The sequence below is a fragment of the Erythranthe guttata genome, chromosome 6 (assembly GCF_056151865.1).
Source record: "Erythranthe guttata isolate IM_541 chromosome 6, IM_541, whole genome shotgun sequence".
Lineage (NCBI taxonomy): Eukaryota > Viridiplantae > Streptophyta > Magnoliopsida > Lamiales > Phrymaceae > Erythranthe > Erythranthe guttata.
Genome location: NC_142538.1, coordinates 6,045,086 through 6,060,864, shown reverse-complemented (window position 1 = coordinate 6,060,864; position 15,779 = coordinate 6,045,086). Strand labels below are relative to the sequence as shown.

Genomic DNA, 15,779 nt, shown 5'->3' with positions numbered 1-15,779 from the left:
CGAAGATAATATAGTTTATGCTAAGGATGCCACATGGAATTTCATACTGAAGGTGAGCTAAATGTGATATTTTTGTAAGAAAAAAATGTTATCATTTTGCAATAACAAGTAACGTTTTCTACTTTTCACTATATTTAAATTTCAGACAAATCCCTTCGCCGCAGCTTACCGTCCAATTGGAGAACCAAAGTGGGCTGAACTAACAGTAATGTACACATGTGTTGAGAATACAAAAGAGTTCAACGAGACTGAAACATTGGAAAGATTTGTCACCATTGTAACGGGGGAATCTACATCGACTATGGAAGCTGTGAAAAAACCGTCCAAGGAACCAATGTTGAAAGCAGAGTTCACCAAATCAGACGGGACTTCCTCAAATGAATATCCAAAACCGTTGTGATCGGTAAAATTCAATATTTTAAGGAATGAATGTGATGGACCTTTTTTTAGTTCATATCAATGTTGAACCCCTAATTTTCAGTGTACTGGGGGGATTTTTAATTTCAATATGTGCCTTCTAGTAAATTATATCTTGTTTAAAATTGAGTGATATCCATGTGCCTCATATATTGCTTGCAGTAATTTTACACATGGTTAATGAACAAATATTGCTTGCAGTTATCTTCCACATGTTGGATTATAGCCATGTTCCTTATATATTTTATATTGCTAGCATTACTCTAACTTAGTCAGTTGCCATATCTTTAAGTAATACTACGGTTTCTTGAAACAATTACACAAAAGGGTCTATTTAAGAAATTACACGAACAAATAATTGAGTCATGATTGTACAAAATGAAAGACATATTGCCGTGTACTTAAAGTACGTTTGTTGCATTGTCGCAAATTTTAAAATTGCGACTAATTTACCAAATTTCAATAGCGTCCTTCAAGTATCATTTTCACCATTACCGCCCTTTCACTTTCATCCAACACAAAAAAAATGTCTAACTCATTTGGGCTATTGCACACGGCCTTAGCAACAGTTATTTTGTCCTCCACAGTCAACTGCAAAGTGGAAAGTGCGTCCAACACCTTTTTGCGTGTGGTGGATGCATCGTGCTCAAATCCAATACGTTTAGCAAGCTCTCCTAATGTAGAATTTGTCTCGGCAAATGACTTAGTCATGTCCGACATCATTTCAACAATTCGAGAATCAATATCTTCATGAAGCCGGGGTCTTTTGTGTACTTTCTTTTTTGCCTTTTGTCGCCGGGAAGATGATGTGCCTTCAGCATGCATTGACGACATGAACTCCGAATCATCGTCGTTCGTCATTGCATTTAGAAACGGGTTGTACTCAGCTCCGGCTGAGGCATCACTTATACCCTTGTCTTGTATTTCCAACTCGTTTACCGCATCACGGAGTGTTTCCGCATTCTCGCCCGTAGCCCGATCTTTCCCAAAAATTATTGTCCAGTCATTGAAAAAAGGCCACGACTTGTAACGCATAGTCCGTGCATTGCTATCGTACTACGAGAATGGGAAATAATTTTATTAACATTATAATATTAATCAAAGGTTTAAATGAGTTGGAGTTGGTTTAATACCTTGACATACTCATCCCATACTTGATCGTCGATGATGTCGATCGTATTTGCAGCATTATTCCAGCAAAAACCTGACCGAGTTAGCATAGTAGATAAAGAGCCATATTGTTTTTTCCATACATGGATCTTAGACAAAATATGTGGATCAGCTTTCAGATTAGTCCCAGGATATTTTTGGTTCATATGTTGTTCCAACACACCCAAATAACCTGTCTTGAAGCCATTGTCAGACTTCCACCCTTGCGAAACTATATCTTTTAATGAAGCAACTAACGCATGTTCCTCTGCAACCGACCAACTTCGCCTAGTTATATTCGAACGTGACTTTGTTTTGCCACTCGTTTTTTGTGATATAGAAGTCGACATAGTGATTCCTATACACAACAATTCATGTTGTCAATATCGTTATACATGCACCATATAATAAGCCATACAAACAAATAGTGATTTACAACAACAAAATACCAGGACGTATTACACAAGTACTCATACACAAAGAAACCAAAGTAGTGTTAACAAGACAGATTATGAAACTGCTATGGAAGGACATATTAGAATGTTTAAGCAAACCAAACTAGTGATAATTTTAATTGTGAGTATGATGGGCCCTGTTATTCCACAAAGTCATTGCTAAAGTATCTCAGCCATGCTGTCCACTCATCGGACGGCTCCACATTTTCTATGAACGTTTCCTCGCTGTCCGAATCCCCATCTGAATCTGTGTCCGAATCTGATCTAATAATTTCAACGGGTACAACATTCTCTTCCGGATCGAAATCGTTCGTCGTACGAATGAAATTGTGCAATAGGCAACATGCCATTATTATCCGATTTTGAATCTTAATCGGGTAATACGAGGCGCTCCTTAATATTCCCCAACGTGATTTTAATATACCAAAAGCGCGTTCGATCGAATTACGTGCTTTAGCATGTTTCAAGTTGAAATATTCTTTATGGTTCTGAGGTGTGTTTCTCCCTACACCGAAGTCTTGGAGATGATACCTAGTCTTCCGATAAGGTGCTAAAAAACCATCTCCGTTGGTATAGCCGTTATCAACCAAATAATAATTACCTGAAAACCAAAAACAAATGAAAAAAAAAAACCAAACGGAATTGTTGTTCTTATAAAATGACTTTAGATTCGACAAATGTTAGTGTATACTGCAATTGTACCAGTTGGGACACGTAGGCCGTTCGGTCGAGTAATGGCATCGCGTAATATCCTACTGTCAGCAGCAGAACCTTCCCAACCAGCCAAGACGTACACAAAATTCATATTGACGTCACATACAACAAGGACGTTGACCGACACGTCAGCCTTACGATTTCTATATCTTGGTTTTTCAGTGAGAGCAACGCGGACACCAAAATATGTTCCATCTAATGCACCTAAGCAATCCTACGAATCGAGTGAATTATTCAAGAAACTATCTCGAGCAAATACACCCTAATTCATTACAAGCAAGCATTGGTGTATAGACTAGTCAATTAATTATGAAACGTAATACCTGAAAATAGTTCCAACGCACGTGTTCACAGTGTTCGTCAACGGGTACCGGATGAACAAGCAAAACAGTGTGCAACTTCAAAACCGCATTCAGGACCCTAGAAAAATATTTACTAATTGTCCAGCCCAACCTTTTGTAAGTGGTTTGGACTATTACATTTTTTTCGTGGTGGGAAAGGATATGTAGGAACATAGCAACTTGCTCAGTTACCGATACATTTCTAGTATCATTTAACCCACCAAGATTTTCTAGAAGGTAGCACAAACGACCAAATGTGTTGATGTTCATCCTAAGATTTTTGTGACATATTGAATCTTTGAAAGCTACTATATATGACAGGTCTTTCACTTGATCTGGGATTTTATTTTTCAAACTATACGATCTTGACACACCACTTCTATCATTCCTAGAACGACGAAGACTAAGTAGGCGAATCAACTGTGTTAGCTTTAGCAAAATTGTTTTCATCTGATCAACTACTTGGCACAGGGCTAGTACTACTACTTCGTCGTCAGAAATCGTCGCCATTTACTCAACAAACAAAACTGAAATTACAAAATAAGTTAATAACTAATACCAATAATTAAACAGTGTGCCGATAATGTACAAAAGGAGCCACAAAACATTAATAAATTGTGAATATGTAAAAAACACCAGTTCCAGTCCAAACAATTGTGAATATCTACAAAATTTCAGCAATTAAAATCGTAAAGGCCCAAAATAAAAAATGAAAGAAGACGACAGATTGACTGATATGGTTTAGCGATTCGGCTAAAAAACCAGATCTATGATGATGTGTATATGATTATGATGATTAACAAGGAGGTGCAACTGACCTGTGTACAACACCGAGTTTCGGAATGCAGACGCACAATATTATCCCTACTCGCTGCTGAGCTGAATCATTGTCGATCGAAGAAGCAATGGCCGTCAACTATTCTCCAAAAAATTGTAACAGGACCCTACAAGTTGTAACATTGAACAAAAGGGCGAAATAAATTACATGAAATTTAACAACAAATGGAATTAAACAACAAATCGAACAACTGGTTACTGAATTGTGATGCAATCGTAGATAGCAGCGAGAGTGAAGACGACGATTAGGGCTTCGACAATCCAATTTTAGGGGGAGAGCAACCTTATATACTTGCTTGTTTTTGTAAATTGAGATTGTATGGTTGGGGTAAATTGTAATTTGCAATTCACTTTATACGGGAAATGCAGATGGGATAAGAAGAACCCACCTCACCTGGCAGGATGGCTAATCACGAGAATAAGGGATACACACCCGGGCCGAGGAACAATCCCGGGTTCTTTACATGCGAACCAAACGTCAGTACATGGTGGATTATGAGATCAATCAGCTACTATCAACCAAACCAAACAGGCCCTTAAAGAACATAGTTGTAGGAATCCAATCGACCTGTCCAATAATTCTGATGAGATAACAACAAAACAATAATAAATTCCTCATTCTTAATTTATTAAGAATTATTTCAAGCTATAAAGAAAAACCAATCTGTTGAATTTTTCTTTCCTTCTACCAACGGTTAAATTATGTGTAGCCCCTTGCAATAGTGCAGTAAGCCGTGTTAACGGGTAGTGCTATAGTAGGGTCAGCAGTAATTTAATTGACAGAATGATGAAGGTAGCCATAGAAAGGGTTATGCTAGATTAACGTGGTCGGCTAGATTAACTAGGGGCTGCGTTAGTTTGGTATAATCAGTTCTATGAGCATCTTTGATTGGTAGGTTAAACTTGACACACGAAGATTTTGAATTCGCGAGATTAACTTAGGTCATTATCAAGTGTGAGGAAAATATATCTTTAGGGTCATATAACTATATGATTGATGGAGATTTACCTTTGGACAAATGTAATCGGGCTAGATTAACTACGGGTTACATTTGCCTATTGGACCTAAAGCCCATTAAAAGAAAAATAAGTTTTCTCTTTTGTGTGCTAGAGGGTAGTGGAATTCGATAAAATGTAGTGGGAGTACAACTAAATGATAAAAGTCCAAATCTTTAATTGCAATCATTAATAATGAATTATCTTTTATAAGTCTACTTCAAGTTTTTCAGTATAAATGTTAAGAATCCCTTATCGTCAATTCTCGACACCAACAAAACTTAATGGCAATAATTACCTTGATTGGCTCAATAAACATTTGTTTGATGCCTTTGCTCTAAGAGCAATTGTGCATCCTCAAATATACCCTAAGCAAACATCATGATAACTCGACTCACTAGGAGACCACCACTTATTAGAAGTGGAAGAAGGGTGTCCGTTATGACAACATACTATATGATAGCATCTAGTCATCCGAGTTAGCAAGGAACTATGAGAATCATCTTTATGTTCTTGACATATAGGATCACCTCGAGATTGTGTGTGGTGAGAACATTATGGCAATGAGGTTTCTGACGACTAAGGAGTTGATGTCTCTTAGGCTACGCGAAAGGACTCCCGTCCATGAGCATGGTTTAAGATGACTAGCTCCTAAAGAAGTTGCGTGACCACAATATCGTTCTCCCACCAGAGTTCTCGGTGAATCTCATGGTTCCATCACTAACTACCTCTTATGAAACGTTCATAATTAATTTCAATAAGAATATGGTTGAATCTCTTTTTGAAAGAGTTGGTCAACATATTGAAATACGAGTCAGTTATAAAGGAAGAACCGTTTGTTTTGCCGTCGGCACCTTCTATATCTTTTTTCTAAGAATAGTTCAAAGTTGAAGAAGAGGGTAAAAGGAAAATAGTTTCTAGTCAAGCAAACAATAGACTAGGGGTGATTCAAGTATTCGCAAGGATAAGGAAAACAAACATATAAGTGATGCTTGCTTCCAATATGGAAAAACAGACCATTGGGCTCTGTAAACTGCACGGAGTACCTTGATCGGAAACGTTCTAAGAAAGATGCGTTTTTCGTTTAACCTGAGCTGCATATTGAAGATAACCCAACACAACTTTGGCACATTAGATTAGGACATATTTCTTTAAGGCGAATGAATGAGTTTGCATGTGAGGGATTGTTCACGTTGGATGATGTGAACTCACTGCGGGCTTGTGAATCTTGTTCGAAAAGAAAAATGTCCAAATTACCATTAAGGGACAAATGGAGTGTGTTGAAGGTTTCTTGGATTTGATCTATACAGACATGTGTGGTCCACTATGTGTTAGTGCCAAGGGTGGTTTTAACTACTTCGTAACCTGTACCGATGATTACTCAAGGAATGGTTATGTATATTTGATGAAGTACAAATTTGAAATGTGTGAAATGTTCAAATATTTTGAAAACGAAGTAGAAAAGCAACTCATACGAAGTATTAAGAAACTATGATTCGATCGTAGTGCAAAATACTTAAATGATGAGTTTATCGACTATCTCAAAGAGAACGTGATTCACTGAGTTACCGGCATACATATAGGGTCATGCACTCCATACCTCCGCGTATTTTCTGAATAGGGTTAACACCAAAGCGGTTAGTTCCACACCATATGAACTTTGGCATTACCGATACTCCACTTAAATGAAGTGGCTAGTGGGAGACGAGTTGAATAGTCGATCCAACTTAAGCCATTTCGTGGGGTATCTAAAAATTGTTTTAGATACTTGTTCTACTATCCCTTGAAACAAAAGTGTTTGTCTCGAGGAATGCCACCTTCTTAAAGAAGAAATTTCTATGCGATAGAATAGGTGTATGGTAGCACTCGAAGAAATTCGAGAACCACGAATTGAAGTTCCAACACCATAAATAGAACAAGAGCCAATCAAAATGAAATCACCCATTAATGTACCTTCTCAACCATCTATGTGGAGATTCGAAAGGATCCATAGAGAACTCAATTGGCTAACGCTCATCGAAGGTAGTCAAAATGAATTTGACAAGAGATGTGATCCAAGAACCTTCAATGAGGCTGTATTTGATGCAGTAAGGGACATTGGCTTAACGAAATCCAAAATGGATTCCACGTACTCCAACAAGGTATCGACCTTGATGGATCCACCTAAAGGAATTTTTCCCGTAGGATGCAAGTGGATCTACATTCTTTAAGTTGGAATAGATGGACAGGTATCGACCTATAAAGCTAGACACGTGAAAATGAGTTATAGTTCTAGTAGAACGTGAGATTATTTAGTTAAGTATAATAACTGTTAAACATGGTTCCGAGTCAACAGGTTACGCCACTAATGAAAATATCGGCCTTTCCCATTCGAGACTAGCACTTAGTGTATGTGTATTGCGTCTCATCAGTCAACGGTGTTGTGACATCGGCATACATAAGTGGGTACTCATAAGTTGATGAGTTCACTGAACTCCCTCAATCTAGAGATCTCTAAGTGGTTCCCAATAATCGAGTAGTTATTTCAATGATATAGTTGTACACCATTAATCCTTAAGACCCAGACATCACCGTGACTTCACTAGAGGACCAGCTGTATCGTCCCTGAGTTCCACCGAGGACCGCCCCAAGGGTCAGTGTTCGTGCAGTCTGAAATCTAGTGGGAGGTCTGTGTATTGTAGTAGGAGATTCGATCGCTTGATTAGTCATGGATATCCTGTGTGTTCTTGCGATTTATAATCCGTGAAGTCTGTGGCCACAACTGAAAGTGTCGTGATTAGAGAAATGTGTTTCTCTAAGTCAAACACAAACGGATTATATAATCAAGAACGTCCACACAGTTATTGAACTCATAAAGAGGTCTCGACGAACCAATGCCTCTAGTTCAATCGGGATATATGTATCGAAGGGATCGTACTGTACGTTAACTATATCACAAGGTTCTTGCAGGCACTTCATTTGTATCTAGGGAATCATGACGCGTAGTTGCTAGACGTCAATCTTGATTCGTTGGGTAGTTAAGTTGAAACTATATTCAACTTAATTGTAACTCTAGGGACGAGTTTAAACCACGATGGGTTGTGGGCCCACGGCTAGCTTACACCTGAACCATCGAGGGTCACACTGCTCGTGTACTTGGGATCCTTAATGCAACGAGCTAAGATTAATTAGTTAATCTTAGTGTAATTGGAAGTCAATATGATTGAGTCCAACATTCGTAATTGTTAATTACCGATGAGAATAAGTAGAGGAAAAGAATCCGACGGAAATTTAGTGAACTTTCTTTATTGGGAAGTTTCCCGATTTAGCAAGTCCTAAATTAGGGTTTCCAATTTGGGAAATTGGTAAATTGCAAAGTGGTACTCGTATCGACGAGAATTTGTGATCGTTGTCAAAATATTATTGTTATAGTTTTGTGAGCATTCATTTGTCAGAAACGAGCCGAGAAAGAGAGTGGACTTAAGCTATTGGGCCTAGCCCAACTTAGGGCATGTTAGGGTTTTCACAATGAACATATAAATAGGATTTATATGTCTTGTGAAAGACACACAAAAAAAAAAAACAACAAAAAAACATAACACAGGCTTGAAACCCTAGCTTCTCTCCCCACGGCCGTCCACCTTGCAGCCAAAACCCTACCTCCGCCACCAGACGCCGCGCCGCCGCCAGTTGCCGCCGCATCGACATCTTCATTTTTCCCTTCGTTCTTCTTCGTTGTACTTAACCTATCACGTATCTAGTGCTGCGTGGATAGTGGATTGAATATTCAAGGTGAAACCTAAGAGGAAGAAGATTATTATGCCACCAACGCCGCCACCACAAGCCGGTGATGCGAGAAGGCAATTCTGAAAAACTGCTCTCGGATTTTCTGCGCAGTCCGGCGAGAAAATTCGCCATAAATCAATCGGAGATCGGATGGACATAAAATTCTGATAGAAGCTTCAAAACTCATAAATATAAAATAAACCAGAAGAAAATGTCCATCCAGTAGATAACCATGAAGATATTGAAGTTGGAGCAGGGCTGTACTTTCAGATTAGCAAACAGATTGGATGAATAGGAGTGGGAAGAGCAGCTAGCCATCTTCTCGAGTCTTCGTTCGATTCACGCTTCAAGGGTAATATATCGTTTTCCCTAATTCAAATACATGTATTAATTAATTTATATTAATTGAGATTAATGTATGTTAATTGATTATTGAATCACATGAATCTATATGTTCGATTATGTGTTTATGGCAATCGTTCGTTGAGCATGTTAATTATTTGATTTAATTTCGCGAGCATGCTATGATGATTTAATTTATGTCATTTAAATTAATTATATGTGCGAGCATGTTTGTCGGTGATTGGAAGCGAAAAGGTACGCAATTAATTGTAATTTATTGTGCACGTGCTTGTTTATATAAATTAGTTTATATAAATAATATATTTTTTTTTCCGCTGCGTACACGTGCCTTATCCCCAACACCTTCCCCATTTTCTCTCTCCAATTTTTTTTGTGTTGCGGCTATATGCAAGACTAATTCCACTTGTGCAAGACCAAATTAAAATTTTCAATGTATAAATACTATAATACCCTTACTTGTTAAAAAAATAGAAAAATCCAAATGTGCAATACCAAAATCTCAAAAACACAAAAACACTAAAACACAAAAACACAAAAACACAAAAAACCCTATCACAAAACCACAAAACCGCAAGACCAACTATCATCTTCTCCATCTTCCAAAACTCACAAAACCTTTCTCCTTCCTCTTCCATAAACCCACAAAAACTAAACATTCAAAATCATCAAAACTCAATGAATCTTAGTAACATGGCAAGTATGGAGTCAAAAAACATCAAAATAGAAGATTGTACGGTGGAATAACCCAAGAAGGTATGCATTTATGTGTGTTTTAGCTAGAATATTGTTTTTCTAAAAAAAATCTCGCCCAGATGCGGTCGACATGTACAGGTCGAATTTTATAGGTAAAAATCGATATTGAGATGTCGATTTTGGAGTACAAAATTGACACCTTAGTGTCGAAATTTTAACTGTTAGCAAATTAGTCCAAATATACTAAATTTCGACATTAAGGTGTCGACTTTATGGACATATATTCGACACCTTAATGTCAAAATTTAGTTGTTTCATATTTTTTTAAATCACATGCAGACGCGGTTGACATGTACATGTCGAATTTTACAGGTAAAAATTGACATTGAGATGTCGATTTTGGAGTGCAAAATCGACACCTTAGTGTCGAAATTTAACTGTTAGCAAATTAGTCCAAATATACTAAATTTTGACATTAAGGTGTCAAATTTATGGACATATATTCGACACCTTAACGTCGAAATTTAGTTGTTTCATATTTTTTTTAACTTTCTATTTTCCAATTACTTTGAATTTCAATATTCATTTATTTTTTATAGCAAAAGTCGAATGCGAAGACGCAGTTTATTGTCCAAATTCATCCAAGATTTCAAAATATGTACAAGACATCAAGAACGTCGGTCGACGGTGGAGCTTGGGCAGCGGAGCTTTGGCGTAGGGTAGGGTTTTTCCGGGGGGGGGGGGGGGGTGTCGGTTTTTTTAATTTCACTTTTTTTTTTCTTCTTTTTGTTTCACTTTTTTTTTCATTATTTGTTATTTGGTCTTGCATGAGCGAACAAAAGTTAATTTAATTTATGGGTATATTTGTCATTTCATCTTAATAAATTGGAACCTTTTGGAAATTTTGTTTAATTTGGTCTTACACAAGTGCAATTAGTATTGCATATAGCCGCAGCCTTTTTTTTTTCTTCCTCCTCTTTTCTGATTTTCAATTAATTTCCTCGTCTTTCTCTCTCTAGTTTTTTGGGAAAATTAGCAATAACCCCTCATCTACGAAATATAGTTAAGGAAACACCTCCTCCCAAAAATAATTAGAGAAAACCCCCTTAGGTATATTTCTAGCAAAATGAATCTTTAATAATCCCTAAACTACCCTTATTTAGTTTTAATAACTTAATTCCTAACCCTACTCCTCTCTCTCGTCTTTTATTTTCCTCTCCATCCACATCTCACCATACTCTCTCCACTCCGCTGCGTCGCCGCCTCCACCGATATCATGCGCACTTCCTCGTCGGCCTTCATGATATTCTTAATACATGGCTTAGGTGGATATTCTGTGATAATCCTTGCCGGCCTTCATGCTCTGTTGCTGGAGGAGATGTTGGTACGACGGCTTAGGTGATATGCCGCCGCCTGAGGAGGAGTAGTCGCTCCTTGGGGCTGGTTGTTTTGTACCATCAATTATTTTGTAGAAGCTATTTGCTACAAATGAAAATTGGAGAAGACGATGAGCATGAATATTTATGGGGAGTGAAGAATGCCTAGGTATGAGTGCAATGTACAATTTAGGGAGGGTAAGGTACAACGCGTTGATGCAAGGGTGGAGTATAGTGTTTTAGAGGGGCTGATATGGTGTGGTGATGGTACAAATAATTTGGGTTTGATTCGAAAATTTCAGCCAATGATTATTGGCCAATGGAGGGCAGGTTATGGATTTTTAATATAATTTCGCTGCAAATTTTTTGATGTGTGGTTTTGTTTTGTTGGTTTTTGCCTGGGCTGGTGGTGTAGAGAAATTCGCGCAGGCTGAAACCTTAATCGAATATGTACATATTCAACAGTCGATTAACCTAATCGACTATGCTCTGGTAGTCGATTAAGGTTGATCAACTCCAATTTTTTTATTTTTTTTATTTTTTGTTTATTGATTTTAATTGGTATAAATCAATTATAATGTTTGTATACTTTTTGTATTTTGTAAAATATAGTTGATTTTGCATTTTCTTTGCAATTGTGATTTGTTATGTTTAGTACCAGATTATTAATCAACTATGCTTCATCATAGTCCATTAATATACCTGATGTAGATAAAAAAATTAAAAAAAAAATTAAAAAAAATTTAAAAATTAAAAAATTTCTTTAATCGACTACGAAGCATAGTCGATTAACGCTAATCGATTATGCTCCATAGTCGATTAAGGAAATTGATACAGAAAAGAAGGAAAAAAAAAGCGGAAAATAAAACGAAAAAAAGAAAAACGCTGAGCGCGTGACATAGTGATGATGTAGATGGTGGGGCAAAGCTGGAAAATATAATGGCTGAAAATGGGTGTGGGCTTTTGTCAAATGGAGGGAAATATTTTGGGCCTCTCTCCATTAAAAGAAGTAATGATGGGGTTTGCTCAAAGATGCCCATTTTTTTTATCTCTCCCTCATTTTTTCAGAAAATAAAATTCTTACTATGTTTCCGTTGGGGGACTGAATATGAAATATACAATATTTGGGGGTCACTTTTGGAATTGTCGAAGCAATTGCAGTAAGTTATAATTGTCAATCAAGTATGGGCCATGGCCATGGGCCATAAGTTTTGAAGTAGGGTAAATTATAACTACTTCCCTAAGGCAAAGTTTAATTACAAACATACCCCTTCTTTTTGAGAAATTACATTCAACCCCTGTGATATGTAATTTTTTTACATCCACCCCTACAAACGGGTGTTAATTAGGGGTGGTAAACGAGTTGAGCCGACTCGTGAGCTCGATAGGCCGGCTCGAAAAAAACTCGAACTCGAGCTCGACATTTCTGACTAGTCGAGCTCGAGCTTTTTTTTGTTGTTCATGAGCTCACGAGTCGGCCAACGAGCCTTATATATATATATATATATATATATATATATATATATATATATATATATATATTAAAAGTATATATAATTACAGTTTATTGTTATTTTGTAATTTTTTATTATAATCTAAATATTATTAATAATAAAAAAAAATATCTAAATGATCTTGGCTCAAACTCAAGCTCGAGCTCGAGCCAAAAATAAAAAAAAACTCGACGAGCTCGAGCTCGAGCCAGCCGCAAGTTCGGCTCGTTCACACCCTTAGTGTTAATGTTAGAAATCCACAAATTGCAATGGGATGAAAAATGAGGGGGGTTTTTGAAAATAGACATTACCTCAGGGGACGGTTATTTTTCCCCGCATTCAATAAAATATGGAATTACGGCCACCCCTGAGATATGACCAAATTACGAGAAAAATAAACTCTCTTGTTTGGGTAATTTTTTGGTAATTACAGTCACCCCATCCTTTTTAATATTTTTACATAAAATATATTTAATTCGGTTATTTATCGAACAAAATCGTATATTCATTTCGGTAAAGAGTATGAAATGTTAGCGTACCGAAATTTCGGTTCGAGTTTACCGATTTAACATCCCTAAATTTACCTCTGAAGGGGTTTTTTCGTAAGATAATACATAGTTGAGGGGGGTGGCTATAATTACCCAAACGGGAGGGGAGTTTTCGTAAATTGACCAGAACTCGGGGGTGGCTGTAATTTGCCGATAAAATATTGGACTCCACCATTTTCTGTAGTCTGATTATTGACATTCTCTTGTTGAAAAAATATGATTATTCATGTATGAATATTAGTACATTGGTTCAGGCTGGGGAAGTACCATATATTATTATTGAATATTTTAAAATTCATACATCAATAGTTGTGAGAAGAAACAGCAAGATTATGTAATCCTGGAGTTAAAACTGATATTGATCTAGAAAAGAATTATCGGCATAAAAACCCACGTGTTTTTTTCTGATGAATTCAACAATTTTCGTGTGAGAACGTCCGGTGATGTTCTTGTGCATATAGTTCTTAACTCGAAAATGTTTATTATTGAAATATGTCTCGGGGACTTAAGAATATCAAAGAATCAAAGTCTGTCAATTTTTAAATCACCTAAATAATCGAATGATAAAGTCGTAAAATTACGCTTTGGCTCGATATCACTTTACTCCCTTCTACTTTGAATTGCATTGATTTGCCCCCCATACTTGAAAATTTGTCTCAATCTGGCCCCCGCCATTAGTTTTCAGACCTTTGACCTTAACACCGTTTGAAAGTCTAAAAATTACTAAAAAGTCACCCCTCCGAGTTTAAATAATTATTAAAAAAATTAAAAAACAAAAAATATAATAAAAAATTCAAGACAACGAGAAAACATAGTCCGACGACGTCAGCCACAATTTATTTTTTAGTTTTTTAATTTTTTTGTAATTTTCGAACTTAGATCAAACGGTGTTAAGGTCAAAGGGGTGAAAACTAGCGGCGAGGGCCACATTGAGACAATTTTTCAAGTACATGGGCAAATCAATGCAATTGAGAGTAAAAGGGGATAAAGTGATATAGAGCCAAAGTACAAGGGGATAAATCGATGCAATTGAGAGTAGAATGGGATAAAGTGATACCGAGTCAAAGTACAAGGGGTAAAATCGATGCAATTGAGAGTAGAAGGAGGTAAAGTGATATCGAGCCAAAATACAAGGGCGGAAAGTAAAATTTACCCTTATTTTTTTAATAAGTAAAAATTGCGTACGTGTCAAAACTAAGAAAATTCATATAGAGTAGAGAGCCAACTCATATTGTTAAACCTTGTTTGAATTTTACGCAGCTCTTAAACTTGTGTTCCAGTTTAGTTTGTTGATGCAATCGAGTCAAGATCAAACGAGATTTAATCAACTCAAACATGAAATGACGTGTTAATACTTGATATGTTACGTTAACAAACCGAACTCAAATATGCTTTAAAATAACAAACGATCTCAGATTAAGTACATTGGTTTGATTTTCAGCCCTACATGCGTATGGTGTCGAATAGTGTTACTTACAAATAGTTACGCGCTTGTTCACCTACTAATCGAACAACCACAAATAAATACGCAAAACTAAACAAAATAAAGTTCGTTCACGACCCCATTACGTGGAAATTAGTACTTAATATTGTACCATACTAAAAAACGGTCCAAAAGATTAGTGAAGTTGTAATTCATATATATATATATATATATATATATATATATATATATATATATATATATATATATATATATATATATATATATATATATATATATATATATATATATATATAAAAGTAATTAGAACTTACAAAATAAATTCAATTTTACTACATGGCCATCAAATAACAACTAAACCTCGTCGAAAATTAAGTTTGTGCACTAAATTAGTGTTGGGAAATATTAAAGCCGAATGACAAAACTACCCTTCTAAAACGCATTATTCTACCAAAAAAATAACAATTGGGGCAAATATCCAATGCATTTTGTATTTTCAATGGGAGTTCAATTTTATGTTTGTAGAGGGTTTAGTGCAAAAACTTAATAATTTTTAGGGATCAAGTGCATTTTGCTCTACTTTTTATTTTTTTGGGTAAATAATGAAAATTGAGTCCCACACAATTTAAATGAGACTAGAACCAGGATCATGTTCGTTTAATTACTCCACGTTGTAAGAAAAGTTGAGCACCGTCTATATTCTCTATATTCTGCAAATGTGGATTTCAAATCACCAACATTTCAAATACATCTCATTTAAAGTCATTCGAAATCCCTCAAGTTGACTACGAGCCACTGCATTTTCGAATCTAACCCATGAACTTATACCCTCTATCAAAATTACAAAGATGAAATACCTACATTAGCGGTTTTGGGGATAATAAGGCAGACGTTCCTCCTCTTCATCGTTAATTTTGCGTTGTTTAGGATTCTTAATGTAAACATCGTCGTCGATCGATATATTTCTTGAAACTCTCTTTCCGTTTTGTTTCGATTTCTCCTCCTCCTTCTCTGCTTCCTTCACCTCAAAATTTTCACCTTTCATGGCGTCGGCGTCAATCTCTCTCGGTTTCTCAAGCTCCTCTGTTTCCTTCTCTTTCAAGTTTCCAACTTTCATGGCGTCGCCCACAGATCCACAACAATCCATCCCTCTCTCTCTCTCTCTCTCTCTCTCTCTCTCTCTCTCTC

General features: G+C 36.4%; 1 protein-coding gene across 1 annotated transcript; it reads right to left on the bottom strand.

Annotated features, from left to right (window-relative positions):
* Positions 1-267: 267 nt before the first annotated feature.
* LOC148769976 (uncharacterized) lies at positions 268-1,999 on the bottom strand. Its single transcript, XM_088818904.1, has 2 exons — positions 1,551-1,999; positions 268-1,473 (listed from the first exon to the last, which is right to left on the bottom strand). Exons 1-2 carry the CDS (start codon positions 1,914-1,916, stop codon positions 877-879), a joined length of 963 nt encoding a protein of 320 aa, XP_088675030.1. The 5' UTR covers positions 1,917-1,999; the 3' UTR covers positions 268-876.
* Between the last annotated feature and the right edge of the window lie 13,780 nt (positions 2,000-15,779).